Below are 15,443 nucleotides of genomic sequence, written 5' to 3'. Positions count from 1 at the left end.
CTGTTGGTGGGCATTTGGGTAGTTTCTAGTTTGGAATTATTACAGATAGTTCTGATATCATTCTGTTATGTGATTTTGGTAAATAAACAAAACAAACTTCCACGTTTCTGTTGAATCTGTAGTGAGGAGTGGAAGTACCGCCTCATAGCCAGGCATACATGGAGCCTTAGTGGACCCTGCCCAAGGGTTCTTCAAAGGCTGTGTCAGTTTGCACTCCCACCAGCAGCATTTGAGAGTTCTGGTGCCTTAACATTGTCACCAACACTTGACCAATACCATACTGCCTTAATTATTCGGTTGATAGTACGCTTTCACATCTGGTAGAGATAGTTCCTCTTGATTATTCTTTTCTTGGAGTTTTCTTGCCTAGTCTTGTTTATTTTTCCATATGAAATTTAGAAATCAGTTTGTCTTGTTTTAGGGTGAAAGCGGGGGGGGGTGGTGGTGGAAGTAGGGCATCCTTTTGTTGTTTTTATTGGGATCCCATTAAATTTATGCACTAACTAGGGAAAATTGACATCCTTATGAATCTGAAACAATCTAAAAACACAGTTTGCATTTTTATTTGTTAAAGTGTACTTTTTTCTCCTTGACTGTTTTAAAGATTTCCTTGTTTATTCCTAAGTATCTTTTTATTGTAGATGGGGTCTTTTCTATCTTCTGTTGTTTTTTAAGTATATATGAAAGCTTTTGATTCTGTTTATCAATTTTATATCCAATTACCTATTAAGTTCTCTTATTATTTGTTATAGTTTTTCACTGTTAATCCTTTTGGCTTTTTCAAGTATATTAGTATATTGCCTACATACAAATAGTTTTGTCTTTTCCTTTCCAGTTATGTTATATCATTTCTTTCTCTTGTTCAGTTGCATTGATGTACCTCCATATTTTATCAAATGCAGTGATAAGCAGTGGTTGTCATAGTGGGCATCTTTGTTTTGTTCCTGACTTTAGAGAGACTGTCATTAGTGTTTCCTAATTTTATATCTTTTTCTCATGTTAAGAAAGCTACCACTGCTTCCTGTTTTTTTTTTAACATCTTTACTGGAGTATAATTGCTTTACAATGTTGTGTTGGTTTCTGCTGTATAACAAAGTGAATCAGCTATATGTATACAGATATCCCCATATCTCCTCCCTCTTGCATCTCCCTTCCACCCTCCCTATCCCACACTGGTTTCTATTTTAATTTTTGTTGTTGCCTACTTGTTTTCTTTGTAAATCATGGGTGGGTATTGAATATTGTTAAGTGCCCTTTAAGCATTTATAGAGGTAATCACATTGATTTTTCTTAATTCTATTTGTAAATATATCGTAATACTTGTTATATTTTATAAATGTTTTATTTTGAATGTTTACCTCAATATCATGGAATGTTACCTGATTTTGGGGGTATTTTATTTATTTTAAACTTTTTATTTTATATTGGTGTATAGCCGATTAACAATGTTTTGATAGTTTCAGGTGCACAGCAAAGGGACTCAGCCATACATATGCATGTATCCATTCTCCCCCAAACTCCCCTCCCATCCAGGCTGCCACATAACATTGAGCAGAGTTCCCTGTGCTATACAGTAGGGCCTTGTTGGTTATCCATTTTAAGTATAGCAGTATTTACATGTCTATCCTAAACTCTCTGACTATCCCTTCTTTAGGGAGGTGGTGTATTTTAAAATCAGATTTTGGTGTCAGTGCTCTTGCATCATTTATTAGTTTGCTAGGGCTGCCATAACAAAATACCACAGACTGAATTGCTTAAACAAAAATTAATTTTCTCACGGTTCTGGAGGCTAGAAGTCCAGGATTGAGGTGCCAGCAGAGTTGGTTTCTGTTGAGCCCTCTCTTCTGGTTTGCAGATGGCTGCCTGCTCACTGTGTCCCGATGTGGCCTTTCTTCTCTGTGCACAAGAAAGAGAGATCTCTGATGTCTTTTCCTCTTAAAAGGACACCAGTCCTTTCAAATTAGGGCCCCAACCTTTATGACCTCATTTACTTTATCTCCTTAAAGGCCCTGTCTCCAAACATAATCACATTGGGGGTTAGGCTTCAATGTATGAATTTTGGCGGTGGGGATACATAGTTCAGTTCATGAAGTGCCATAATGAGAATTTGCAAGTTTTCTATGCTTTGGAACAGTTGAAATAGCATTGGGATTATCTGCTCTTTAAAGATCTGGTGGGATTTTCCTGGTGGCGCTGTGGTTAAGGGTCTGCCTGCCAGGGCAGGCGACATGGGTTCGATCCCTGGTCCAGGAAGATCCCACGTGCCATGGAGCAGCTAAGCCTGTGTGCCACAACTACTGAGCCGGTTTTGGTAGACTATATATATTTTTTCTATGAATTACCTATTCCAGATTTTTAATTTTACCTGCATAGGATTATGCAGGGTATATAGTCTTAGAAGATTAGCAAAATCTGTTTCAGTGGTTTTCTCTGACATTTCTTGTTTTATATTTTCTTGATAGTTACCTAGTAGTTGAAATATTTTATTGATGTGTTTCAGAGAATCAACTTTTTGTTTAATGTTTGTTTCTTTTTAAAGCTATGTATTTTCTGCTTTTTTATTGATTAATTCCTTTTGTGCTTTCTTTCAGTTAATCATCTTTTTTCCTTCTCGAACTTTTGAGCTAGAAGTTTAATAAATATATTCTGTTTCATTTTTAATACTGTATTTAAGTCCATTGTAGAAAACATAGTCAAATAGCCACATCTAACTGTAGGGGAGGTTAGGAAATATGATAGCCGTTTGCCCATCGTTTCTTCTACAGTGGTAGAAACAGAAGCTGGATTTTTGGTGGATACTTAGGAGTCTCTGCTACACTCTCTAAATCCTTTTTAAATAAAAACAAATAATATGTACAAACGAAAAAACTTAAGTATAGAAACATGTAAAATGAAATGCAAATATTTTCTCTCTCCTTCTTATCAGTCTTTCCCAGAGGTAAGCACTATTAAGTTTCTTGTGTATCTTTCCAGAAAAATATTTATATGTCAAGTATATATCAATATATTTACTTTTAACTAAAAAAAGATTGTATTATAGACACTTCCACATCTTACTCTTTTTTCACTTTCTTTCCCTGTCATGGCATACAGGTCTACCTTATTCATTATAATGACTGTATAGTACTCCATTGTATGGATGGAACATTATTTAAACAGTACCGTGCTGATGGACATTTAGATCGTTTACAGTTTTTGTTGTTATAGCAGTGCTGCAGTAAACATCTGTGTGTATTAGTATGTTTTTGTGACTATATCCATTGGATCAGAACTTAGTAATGGAATTTTGTCAGTGGCATGAATTCTTAAAATTGTTTAAAAGAAAAAAAGAGGGGGAAGGTGGTATTTCTGGGTAGTCAAAGTCTCCTGAATACAAAACTCTACACATACTTGAAAAACTATATGTAGGCCAATAAGAAGAAAAAATAAAACTACCATTTCCATTCCTTTATCATAATTGTAAGACAGGAAACTACAAACTTCATATAACAATAAGTAGAACAATAAATACCACTTTTTAAAAAAATTATTTATTTTTGGCTGTGCTGGGTCTTAGTTGTGGCACGCGGGATCTTTAGTCATGGCATGTGGGCTCTTAGTTGCAGCATGCAGACTTCTTAGTTGTGGCATGCATGAGGGATCTAGTTCCCTGACCAGGGATCGAGCCCAGGCCCCCTGCATTGGAAGCTCAGAGTCTTAACCACTGGACCACCATGGAAGTCCCTAAGCACCACTTTCTAGTAGGACTGTTTCTTGAATTTTGGCAACAAGTCTCTGTGGAGAGCTGGAAGAAGTGTTGAGACACTGCTCAGAAGAAAGAGAAGGGAATTTAGAAGAAACCACTCAGGGAGAGAAAGTTCACTATAAGAGTGAAAATACTGGAAAAGAGTCCTGTTAGGTCAGAAGAGTTACTTAAGAGGAGGGACTTAAACATACACAAGAATCAAGAAAGCATGGAAGGGCATTCCTTCTAGGGAAGAAAGATTAAAAAAGAAGAGAGAAGCACCTTTGGAAATTGTGAAGTGAAGGAAAAATGAAGAAAGGTAAATTTATGTGTCTACAAGATAAAAAAAAAAACACTGAAGGTCATACTACCCCTTTCCCTACCACCCTCTTCTAATATCAAGACACCCATTAACTAAGTGGCACTTTGTTATACTGACAGAAGAGGGCGCTCTTGAACTGGGAATCTTGTTCACCATCCCAGACTGTCAACCCTGTCCACAAAATGCAGATACAAGTAGTTTATCTATACAGAGCTACTAAGATAAGAAAACCAAAAATGAGAACAAAAAACTTCAATTGACAAAACGCCCTTCATTGTAAAAGTTAGTCATTCAGCAGATGATCACACTGCAGTAGAGTTCAGTAGCCTCAAATCATCACCTGAGTTATGAAAATCAAATTCAGAAACTAATGACAGAATGGACATAAAATAGGAAGAAGTAAAGTTAGAGGTGACTGAATTAAAATGGTGGGGGACAAAATCATATATGAGAAGTGAAGACAGAATTATAAAGTGCTCTAGGGAGATTGTATTTGAATGAAATTTAATAAGGAATGTTGAAGAAAAGTGGGAAAACAACCAAAAGCATAAAGAAAAAGGTAAAAATATCAGAAAAAAGTGACTAAAATGGAAGATAGGCAAAGAAGACTGAACATACATATAACTGGAGTGTCTGACGAAGGACAAACAGGAAGAGAATTAATGTTTAAAACTGTAATCCAAGAAGACATCCCAGAAAAAGACCCAGAGCTACATAATGAAAGAGCTCACTGAGTGTATGGGAAAATTAACCAAGAATGATCAAACTCGAGTATATATCCACATATAACTACTAGATTTTTTTTTTTTTTTTTTGGCTGCACTGGGTCTTAGTTGTGGCATGTGGGATCTTTGTTGTGGCATGTGAGACCTTTAGTTGTGGCATGCAGACTTCTTAGTTGTGGCATGTGGACTCCTAGTTGCGGCTTGTGGGCTTCTTAGTTGTGGCATGTGGACTCTTAGTTGCAGCGTGCATGCAGGATCTTGTTCTCCAACCAGGGATCGAACCCAGGCCCCCTGCATTGGTAGCGTGGAGTCTTACCCACTGGACCACCAGGGAAGTCCCACTACTAGATTTTGAAAAGAAAAATCTTCAAGACTTTGGGGCAAAAAGATTAAATAACTTACAAAGATGGGAGAATTAGAGTAGCATCAGACTTTTCAAAAGCAACAACAAAGCAAGGCAACAATAGAGAAGCACTTCCTGGAGACTCCAGGAAAGACTAAAGATTTTATATCTGGCCAAGCTGATGTTCATGTATTAAGACTAAAGAAAACCAGCTAAAACTGAGGGAATTCTGTGTTCCCAGCCTCTTCTTGAGGAAGCTTCTAGAGGATGAGTTTCATCCAACCAAGAGATTACTGGACAAATTTTAGGAAAAGGATTGATGGTGCTTATTTAATTATAAGACTAGAATAAGGTTGGGAATGAGGGTAGAGAACAATGTATAAATGCTATGTTTCAGTTGCAGGAAAAAATGCCACTGAAAGATGGAAGAGAAGGAAGAGTGAAAGAGTATAGCAGAATAAGTATACTGATTGTTGTGACTCAACAGATATTAATAGTAGACAACCCAGTTAATAAGACATTAGATGAGGAAACAGACTAAGGGCATTAAAAAGGTATAATTACAAAGGTAACCACTAGACCAAAAATATAAATCTTTATAAACAGCAACATAAAACATATTACTTAAACAGTAAATATAACATGGTACACAGAATAATTACAAGAATAAAAAACATCTGAAATACCAATAAATATGAATGGCCAAACTTATTTATTAAACTTGTTTATCTCATTTATTAAAAGAAAAGGATGTTCAATTTCCCTCATAAAGCAAGACCAACTATATGTGGTGTAAAAGAGACAAAGTGATTCTGAAAAGTTAAACGTAAGGGATGGGGAAAGGTATGTCAGGAGAACAGAAACAATGCCGTGTGTGTGAGCCTAATATTGGGTGATGTGAAATTCAAGTATTTACTGTGACAAGGAAAGACATTTTCAAATGCTAAAAGCCATAATTCACAGTGATGATGTAAAAGATCTATGCCCTAAATGATAAAACTACCATCTTTAAAAAGGAGAAACTATAGGATGTCCAAGGAGACATAGGTAGAAACAAATAAAAATAGATTTAAATGTACCATAATTAGTACAAAGTAGGTCAAATGGACAAAAATAAGTAAGATATAGAAAACCTCAATAACATCACAGATAGATATTAAAGATCTATTTCAGACTTTACAGTCTGGTAATAGGCAATGAATCTTATTCTCAAGTGTACATGGAACATTCACAAAAGTTGATCACATATTTGGTCAGAAAGAAAGCATCCTAGCAGTCCATAAAGCAAAAATATTACAAAACACAATGATTAAGACTAGAAATTTATAGCTACAACAATAAAAGCACTGTCTCATTTAAAATAAATCTGTTAATTCTTGAATAAAAGGAGAAAATATAAACCAAATGACAGAATTCTAAGAGAATAAAGATAATGAAAACACTACATATCAAAATCTATGGAATACTGTCTATGAGAGGAGGAAAATTTATAGCCTTAATTGCTTAGTGAAAAATGAAAGAAGGAAAAGAAACTAAATTCTCCATTCAAAAAGCTGGGGAAAAAATATTCTAAAGAATAACAAGACAGGATTTAATAAGGATAAAAGCAGAAATTTTATGACTTGGGAAATAGAAAAATAGCTGTAACTAATGGAATAGAGTAACTACTAGCTAACTTAAAAAAAAAGGCACAAGTAAAAAGTGGAAAGGAGAAATGATAGAGATAGAAGAAATTTAAAAATCGTAAGAGGTTAGATGAACTGGACATTTTATTTGGAAAATACATTTTACCCAAAATTGACCCCATTAGAGGTAGAAAGCCTAAGTGGACCAAATTACATAGTAGTTATTTCACAAAAATAGCACTAAACCCAGATAGTTTCATGTGGGAATTCTATGAAACCTTCCAAGACCAAAGAATCACAGTGCTACATAAATTATTTCAGATCATAGACAGTAAACACACACACACACACCCTGTACAAATTCTTTTTATGAAACAAGTATGACATTGATATACCTGAACCTGATATAGAACTGAAAAAGATTTCAGATTGGCATCATTTACCAATATTGATGTAACAATACCAAATAAATGTTAGCTAACAGACTCCAACACCATGTTAAAATTATATACCATAAGCAAGTGGGATTTATTGTAGGAATGCAAGGTTGGTTCTAGAAAATCTATAATGTACTGCATTAATAGATAGACCGGAGAAAGATTATATGGTTGTTTTCATACAATGCTGAGAAAAGGCTTTAAGAAAGTTCAACACCCATTTCTAATAGGAACACTCAAGAAAGTAGGAATTGATGAATACTTAACATGATAGTTTAATATACACTTTTTCAAAACCAAGCATCTTAATATGGAAATACTTACACTAAGATCTGGGACAAGGCAAGGATGCTCTCTATCTCCACTATTATTTAACATTGTACTGGAGGTATTAGCCAATGCAATTAGATAAAGAAGAAGATCAATTAGAGGCAAAAAGCTTCACAAAAGTTGACCTATGGTTGTGTATGACATAATATGCTAAAAATCCTAGGGAATGCGTGATAAAACTGAAACAATAAATAGGGAACAGGATATAAAATTAACCTAGGAATAGTCTTCATATACACAAACAGTAACCAATTATATTGTGGTAATGTAAAAACTCATTTTGCATAGCAATAAAGATAAAATATTTAGTAATAAACTTATGGGGCAAATTTTAAAACTTCTGAAAAACATGAAAACAGACTTGAACAGATGCAGAGACATCCCTTGTTCCTGGATATTGAATTAATATAAGAACATCAAAAGAAAAGCTGTGGCCATATCCTTTATTAAAGCATGCTGTAGTTAAAACAGTGTAGTCCTGGCACATAAATAGATCAGTGGAATAGAATAGAAAAGCTAGAAGTTGATTCAAGTACCTATAGAATTCTGGTACATATGATAAAGGTATTATGTCAAATTCCATGGGCAAAGATTAGCTCTTCAATAAATGGTGCTAAGGAATTGCCTGGCAGTCCAGTGGTTAGGACTCTGCTCTCTCACTGCTGAGGGCCCGGGTTCAATCCCTGGTTAGGGAACTAAGATCCCACAAGCTGTGCAGTGTGGCTCCCCGCCCTGCAAAATAAATAAATAAAGAAATGGTGCTAGACACCTGGATAGCTGGTTAGGAAAATATAAAATTTTATTTGTAGTTTATACCGTATGCAAAAATAAACTAATAATAGATCAGAGAACTAAATACAATAAGTGAAATATTTAAAGAAAGCATAGATGAATTTCTCTAACTTTAGGAGAAGGTAAAGAATTTTGAACTATGATTTAAAATTCAGTTTCAGTTAAAAAATTGATAAATATGACTATATAAACATTTAAAAATTCCACTCTGCATAGCAAAAAAATACATGAAGTTAAAAGACACCCAGGGGGACTTCCCTGGTGGCACTGTGGTTAAGAATCCACCTGCCATCGCAAGGGACACAGGTTTGAGCCCTGGTCCAGGAAGATCCCACATGCCACGGAGCAGCTAAGCCCGTGCATCACGACTACTGAGCCTGCACTCTAGAGCCTGTGAGCCACAACTGCTGAGTCTGCGTGCCACAACTGATGAAGCCCGCGTGCCACAATTATTGAAGCCTGAGCACCTAGAGCCCGTGCTCTGCAACAAAGAGAAGCCACCACAGTGAGAAGCCCATGCACCGCAACAAAGAGTAGCCCCTGCTCGCCGCAACTAGAGAAAGCCCGCGCACAGCAGCGAAGACCCAGTGCAGCCATAAATGAATGAATGAATGAATGAATGACAACCAGGAATTCCCTGGTGGTCCAGTGGTTAGGACTCCATACTTCTACTGCAGGGGGCACAGGTTCAATCCCTGGTTGGGGAACTAAGATCCTGCATGCCTCGTGGTGTGGCCTCCCCCCAAAACAACAACAACAACAACAAACAAGACAACCAGCAAACTGGGAGAAAATATTTGCAACATATATCACAAGTAAAGGACCAATATCCCTAATACGTAAAGAACTTTTTTAAAAATTGAAGGAATAAAGACTAAAACTGATAGAAAAGCAGGCAAAAATCATGAATAGATAGCTCACAAAAGAAGATACAAAATGGACCTTAAACATATTTGAAAGATGTTCAGCTTTACTCATAATGCTAGAAATGCAACTTAAAATTATACTGAGTTATTTCTCTTTTGTCAGGTTGGCCAGTGATTCAAAACTTGAAAATACTTTCCATGGCAAGTCTGTGGGGAAGCAGACACTGTCATGTGTTGATGGTAAGAGCTATCTGAGAGTTTGCCCCGGCAGTCCCACTTCTAGGAATTTACCCTGAAGATACACTTCCCACTTTACACAATTATAGATGCACAAGGTTCCTACTGTTACAGTGTTATTTATAATTGCAAAGTATTCTAAACAACCTGAATGTAAGTGTCAAAATAGTGTACACAACACAGGAGATTGGTTGAATAAACTTTGGTACGTCCACACAATGGAGTACTATGCAGGAGTGAAAAAGAGTGAGGAAAAGCTCTATGAACTGATATGGAGTGATTTCCAGGATATATTGTTAAGTGAAGAAACTCAGAGTGCAAGAGAGAAACTCAGAGTGTGAGAGAGTATCTATAGTTTGTTACTTTCCATCTAAGGTGGAAGGGGAATTAAAAATCTATAAATGTATCTACTCATTTTTGCAGTGCACACACAAAGGATAAATCAGAAAGTGATGACATTAATAACAGGGTGAGGGAGTTCCCTGGTGGTCCAGTGGTTAGGATTCAGCACTTTCACTGCTGTGGGCCCGGGTTCGATCCCTGGTTAGGGAACTAAGATCCCGAAAGCTGTGCAGCACTGCAAAAAAAAAACCCAAAACAAAAACATTGTGAGTGGAAGGGATGGGGAGTGACACTATTAACCTATATTAATGTTTACATACTAAAAATAAAATCAAGACAGGGTGGGGGTAAACCTTTGAAATAAAAACAAATGAAACTGTGTTTCAAATGAATAACTTTTGAACGCAGTACTTTGACTATATACCTTTAGTCTAATGACAGAACTAGTCATAAAGAAATACTGAATATTAGGTTTTTGTTGTTTTGCTGTCATATGGGTTAGCAATTCTGAAACCATTTCATTTACATTTGAGGATTGAATAATAACTACGTTTTGAGGATAATGGGAGTTAGATGTCCACTATAGGAGAAAGGAGTTATAGTATGGAAAGGGGGATACTAGAATGAACCCTGTAGTTGAATTGGAAGTTGGAATTGGAGTTATCAGTATGAATTCCTGGTTTTCATATTACTTACAGAAATGTGTGTGTGTGTGTGTGTGTGTGTATGTAGATCTCCTAGCTCTGTGCTCTGGGCTAGCTTCTTAGAAGCAGCCATTTATTCTACCCCCCACCCTTGGGGACCTGGGTCCCTTGGAGAAATGGCTGATTCTAGGCCTTGGGGCAGGAAAAAAATACAAGATGAACCTGAAAGTAAGGTAATTCCAGAATGTAAGGTAATGCTCAAAGAATGATGGAGAAGCATCAAAAGGGCATAGGATCCACCTTGAATGAGCTCTCACTGTCAAATGTGGGACACTTTGAACATAAAATAAATGTTGGTGGTAAAGATTATAATCCACATAATAAAAGAAAAATCTATACCTTCATACTGTGGATTTCCCATAAGTAAATGGGAAAGGCAAAGACATTTTTGACAATAGAATACCAAGTAATAAATGGAGAAGGAAAAATGGAGTTAGAAAAATTGTTTGGCAGTTATCATGGCAGTAATTGGGTTAATAATCAAGGATCATCTATGAATGCTAACTAAGCCTACTAGGTAAAAGCTTGATGAAGCATAGGATTTTTACATAATTCAGAATATTTCCCTACAAAAGACTTATTAATTACAAGTGGAAAAATAGTAACTTTACAGGGGAGAAACCTGACATATATCACCACCATTAATGGACAAATTGACATCATGTGCCTTTTGATGTGATGCACTTGAGAGGGTCACTTCTGTGATATTCTGCCAAAAATGCTTTACCTGAAATTAAACATGAACAAACATGAAACCCAAATAACCAAGTAACTGACCTGTAGTCTTCAAAGACGTTATGAACATAAAAGACAAAGATTGAGGGGAAAGAATCAAGGCAGGCTAAAGAGACCACGTGACCACTCAGTGCCAAGTGATCTTGGGTCAGGTTCTAGAGCCAGATTTTTGTTGCTATAAGGGATGTTATTGGAATAACTGGTGAAATTTGAATAAGGTTTTGTAATAGATAATAATATATTAATGTTAATTTCCTGATTTTGATACTATCACTGAAGTTATAGAAGAGAATGTCCTGTTCTTAGGAGGTAGACACTTAGGTACTTAGAGGTAAAGAGGCGTCGTGTCTGTAACTTATTCTCAAAACAGTTCAGGAAAAAAAGTTGTGTGTATGGACATATATATAGTTAGAGAATATATATACAGACACATACTTAAGAGACAGACAGAAAAGCAGGGTAGGCAGGTTGGGAGAGGGAACTATGAAGCTTACATGGTAAAACGTTAATAAATGGGGAATCTGGGTGAAGGATATTTAAATTTTTTTGTATTCTGGAAATTTTTATGAAAGTTTGAAATGATTTCAAAGTAAGGTAAAAAAAAAAGTGTATTAAATATGCCAAGTTCAAATAGAACCTTTAAAAAAGACTGTACTGGTTTATCCTCTTCCATTTGTGTACGAGAGTGTTTTCCCTTCCAGCAGGGAGGAGGTACTGCCTCTGCCTGTTGTCCTGCTTCCTGGGAGAACCTGTGGTAGGGAGTAGCTATCCAGCCTGTAATTCTGTAAATGTCTGTCATTCTATAATGGAGTTGGATCTTGTTTATCATTTTGAGCTCAAGAGTAAATTTATCCCTGCAGGTTGTTGATGAGCGAGAATTTTTTGAGATCATGCCCAGTTATGCCAAGAACATCATCGTTGGTTTTGCAAGAATGAATGGGAGGACTGTTGGAATTGTTGGCAACCAACCTAAAGTGGCTTCAGGTAGGAGGGAGACACTCTCATAGACCTTGGGGGGTGGTTGGGAGCCAGGGCTGCCTGGGCCCAAGGTGCCCATCTTCTGCCTTTTCCTCAGACACAGCCTTCAGTGGCTAGAGAAAGACTCAAATATCAATAGCTGAAGTTGCGAAAGCTCCTTTGTCTCTTAATTTCTCAAAATTAACATAAGCATCTGAAAATGCTTCTTTCATGCTTCTCTAATTTTTTAAGGGTTTATAGATAACTTTCCTCCTCAACTTTTAAGGTCTTTACTTTTTCAGAGGCCTGCTTTCTGTCCCCCTAGTTACATTATGTCTCACCCACTAAACTGTGAGCCCCATGAGGCCAGGGGTGTTAGTGTCTTATTCACAGTTTTCTTTCTAGTGCCTTTGATGGTGCCAGGAGAACAGTTGGTCCGTGACAAGTTATATACGCTTTTAAAAATAATTAATTAATTTGGCTGCGTTGGATCTTCGTTGCTGCACACAGGCTTTCTCTAGTTGCAGCGAGCAGGGGCTACTCTTTGTTATGGTGCGTGGACTTCTCATTTTGGTGGCTTCTCTTGTTGTGGAGCATGGGCTCTAGGCGTGTGGGCTTCAGTAGTTGTGGCATGTGGGCTCAGTAGTTGTGGCGCAAGTGCTTGGTTGCTCCGTGGCATGTGGGATTTTCCCGGACCAGGGCTCGAACCCGTGTCACCTGCATTGGCAGGCAGATTCTTAACCACTGCACCACCAGGGAAGTCCCTGATCCATGACAAGTTAACAGCATCTTGCTGTGTCTGTACCCCACAGCTTTCTGGTGAGATGGTCAGACTTGAGTAACAGCCAGGGTGTGGGGACTCTTCCATGGTTGTGCTCTGGGTGGGGTTGGGGTCTCTGGATAGTGCTTCCCTCCTTACTATTTTCCTTCTTAGGTTTCCTTTGAATCCCTATGTGGGACGCATACACCCTCCCTTTTTGACCTAGCCTCATCTTTTATTTCTGCTGTGACAGTTTCTCCTTGTCTTTAGAAAAAGGTTTGTAAAAGTGTTTTTTATTGTGGTAAAATATATATAACATAAAATTTGCCATTTTGACCTTTTTTTTTTTTTGTTACTAAACTATGGTTGATTTGCAATATAGTGTTAGTTTCAGGTGTATAGCAAAGTGATTCAGCCATATGTGTGTGTGTGTATATATATATATATATATATATATATGTACATATATAACTTCTTCAGATTCTTTTCCATTATAGATTATTACAAGATATTGAATATAGTTCCCTGTGCTATACAATAAATCCTTATTGTTTATTTTATATATAGTGGTGTGTATCTGTTATTCCCATACTCCTAATTTATCCCTCACCCCCTCGCCTTTCCTCTTTGGTAACCATAAGTTTGTTTTTTATGTCTGTGAATCTGTTTTTATTTCGTAAATAAGTTCATTTGTATTATTTTTTAGATTCCACATATAAGTGATAACATATAATATTAGTCTTTCTCTGTCTGACTTACTTCACTCAGTATGATAATCTCTAGGTCCATCCACATTGCTTCAGATGGCAATATTTCATTCTTTTTTATGGGTGAGTAATATTCCATTGTGTGTGTGTGTGTGTGTGTGTGTGTGTGTGTGTGTGTGTATACACACCATATCTTCTTTATCCATCCATCGATGGACACTTAGGTTGCTTCCATATCTTGGCTATTGTAAATGGTGCTGTTATGAACATTGGTGTGCATGTATCTTTTCGAATTAGAGTTTTTGTCTTTTCTGTATATGTACCCAGGAGTGGGGTTGCTGGATCATATGGTAGCTGTATTTTTAGTTTTCTTAGGAGCCTCCATAGTGTTTTCCACAGTGGCTGCACCAACTTACATTCCCACCAACAGTGCAAGAGGGTTCCCTTTTCTCCACACCCTCTTCAGCATTTATTATTTGTAGACTTTTTGATGATGGCCATTCTGACTGGTGTGAAATGTTGCCTTATTGTAGTTTTGATTTGCATTTCTCTAATAATTAGTGATGTTGAGCATCTTTTCATGTTCCTGTTGGCCATCTGTATGTCTTCTTTGGAGAAATGTCTGTTTAGGTCTTCTGCCCATTTTTTGATTGGGTTGTTTGTTTTTTTGATATTATTTTAACCATTTTTAAGGGTACAGTGCAGTGACGTCAATTACATTCACAATGTGTGAACCCATTACCACTAACTTTCCCCCCCAAATTTCAAATCGTCCCAAACAGACAATTCATTTCCATCCTACCTCCCACCCTTGGTAATCTTAATCTACTCTCTGTGAATTTACCTATTCTAGATATGCCATATAAGTAGAATCATACAATATTTGTTCCTTTGTGTCTGGCTTGTTTTACTTAGCATAATGTTTTCAAGATCCATTCATATTGTAGCATGTATCAGAACTTCATTTTAATTTTTCATGTCTATATAATATTCCATTGCATGTGTATAACTGCATTTTGTTTAATCATTTATCTGTTGATGGACACTTGGGTTGTTTCCACCTTTTTGCTATTGTGAATAATGTCACAGTGAACATTGGTGTACAAGTATTTGTTTGAAACCCTGTTTTCAATTCTTTTGGGTATACACCTAGTTGTGGAATTACTGAGTAATATGGTAATTTTAGGATTACTTTTTTGGGGAAACATCACACTGTTTTCCACAGTGGCTGCAATGGACAGGGTTCCAATTTCTTCATACTCATCAACACTTGTTGTTTTCTGGTATATTTTGATAATAACCAGTCCTCATGGGTGTGATGTATTATCCCATTATGGTTTTCATTTATATTTCCCTAATGATTAGGGATGTTGAGCATCTTTTCTTAGGCTTATTGGCTATTTGCATATCTTTGGAGAAATGTCTATTCAAGTCCTTTGCCCATTTTTTGATTACTTAGAGTTTTGTTGTTGTTGTTGAGTTACAAGCATTCTTTGTATACTCTGGATATTAAACCCTTATCAGATAAATGATTTGCAAATATTTTCTTCCATTCTTTAGGTTTTCTTTACACTTTCTCGATAACATCATTTGATATACAAAAGTTATAAAATTTGATGAAGTCTAATTCTCTTTCTCTCTCTCTCTGTTTTTGGTTGCTTGTGCTTTTGGAGTCATATATAAGAACTTATTTGCAAATCCAATGTCATAGAGCTTTTCCCCTATGTTTTCTTTTAGGAGTTTTATGCTTTTAGTTTTCACATTTAGGTTTGATCAGTTTTGAGTTAATTTTTACATATAGCGTAAGTTAGGGGTTCAGCTTCATTCTTCTTCTTTT

At 36.5% G+C, this 15,443-nt stretch overlaps 1 protein-coding gene and 1 non-coding gene across 2 annotated transcripts in view; both read left to right on the top strand.

Annotated features, from left to right (window-relative positions):
• Positions 1-15,443, top strand: part of PCCB (propionyl-CoA carboxylase subunit beta) — a 90,581-nt gene that overhangs the window by 49,374 nt on the left and 25,764 nt on the right. Inside the window, exon 10 of the mRNA XM_004278939.3 lies at positions 12,043-12,166. Within this exon, the coding sequence (XP_004278987.1) occupies positions 12,043-12,166 (124 nt within the window). The remainder of the gene's footprint in view (positions 1-12,042; positions 12,167-15,443) is intronic.
• Positions 9,881-9,953, top strand: TRNAE-UUC (transfer RNA glutamic acid (anticodon UUC)). The gene has a single exon. It is a non-coding gene; the product is annotated as a tRNA-Glu (tRNA).

Source organism: Orcinus orca, chromosome 5, assembly GCF_937001465.1.
Source record: "Orcinus orca chromosome 5, mOrcOrc1.1, whole genome shotgun sequence".
In the NCBI taxonomy this organism is placed as follows: domain Eukaryota; kingdom Metazoa; phylum Chordata; class Mammalia; order Artiodactyla; family Delphinidae; genus Orcinus; species Orcinus orca.
The sequence above is the reverse complement of the archived record's forward strand: the minus strand, read 5'-3'. Positions and strand labels throughout refer to the sequence as shown.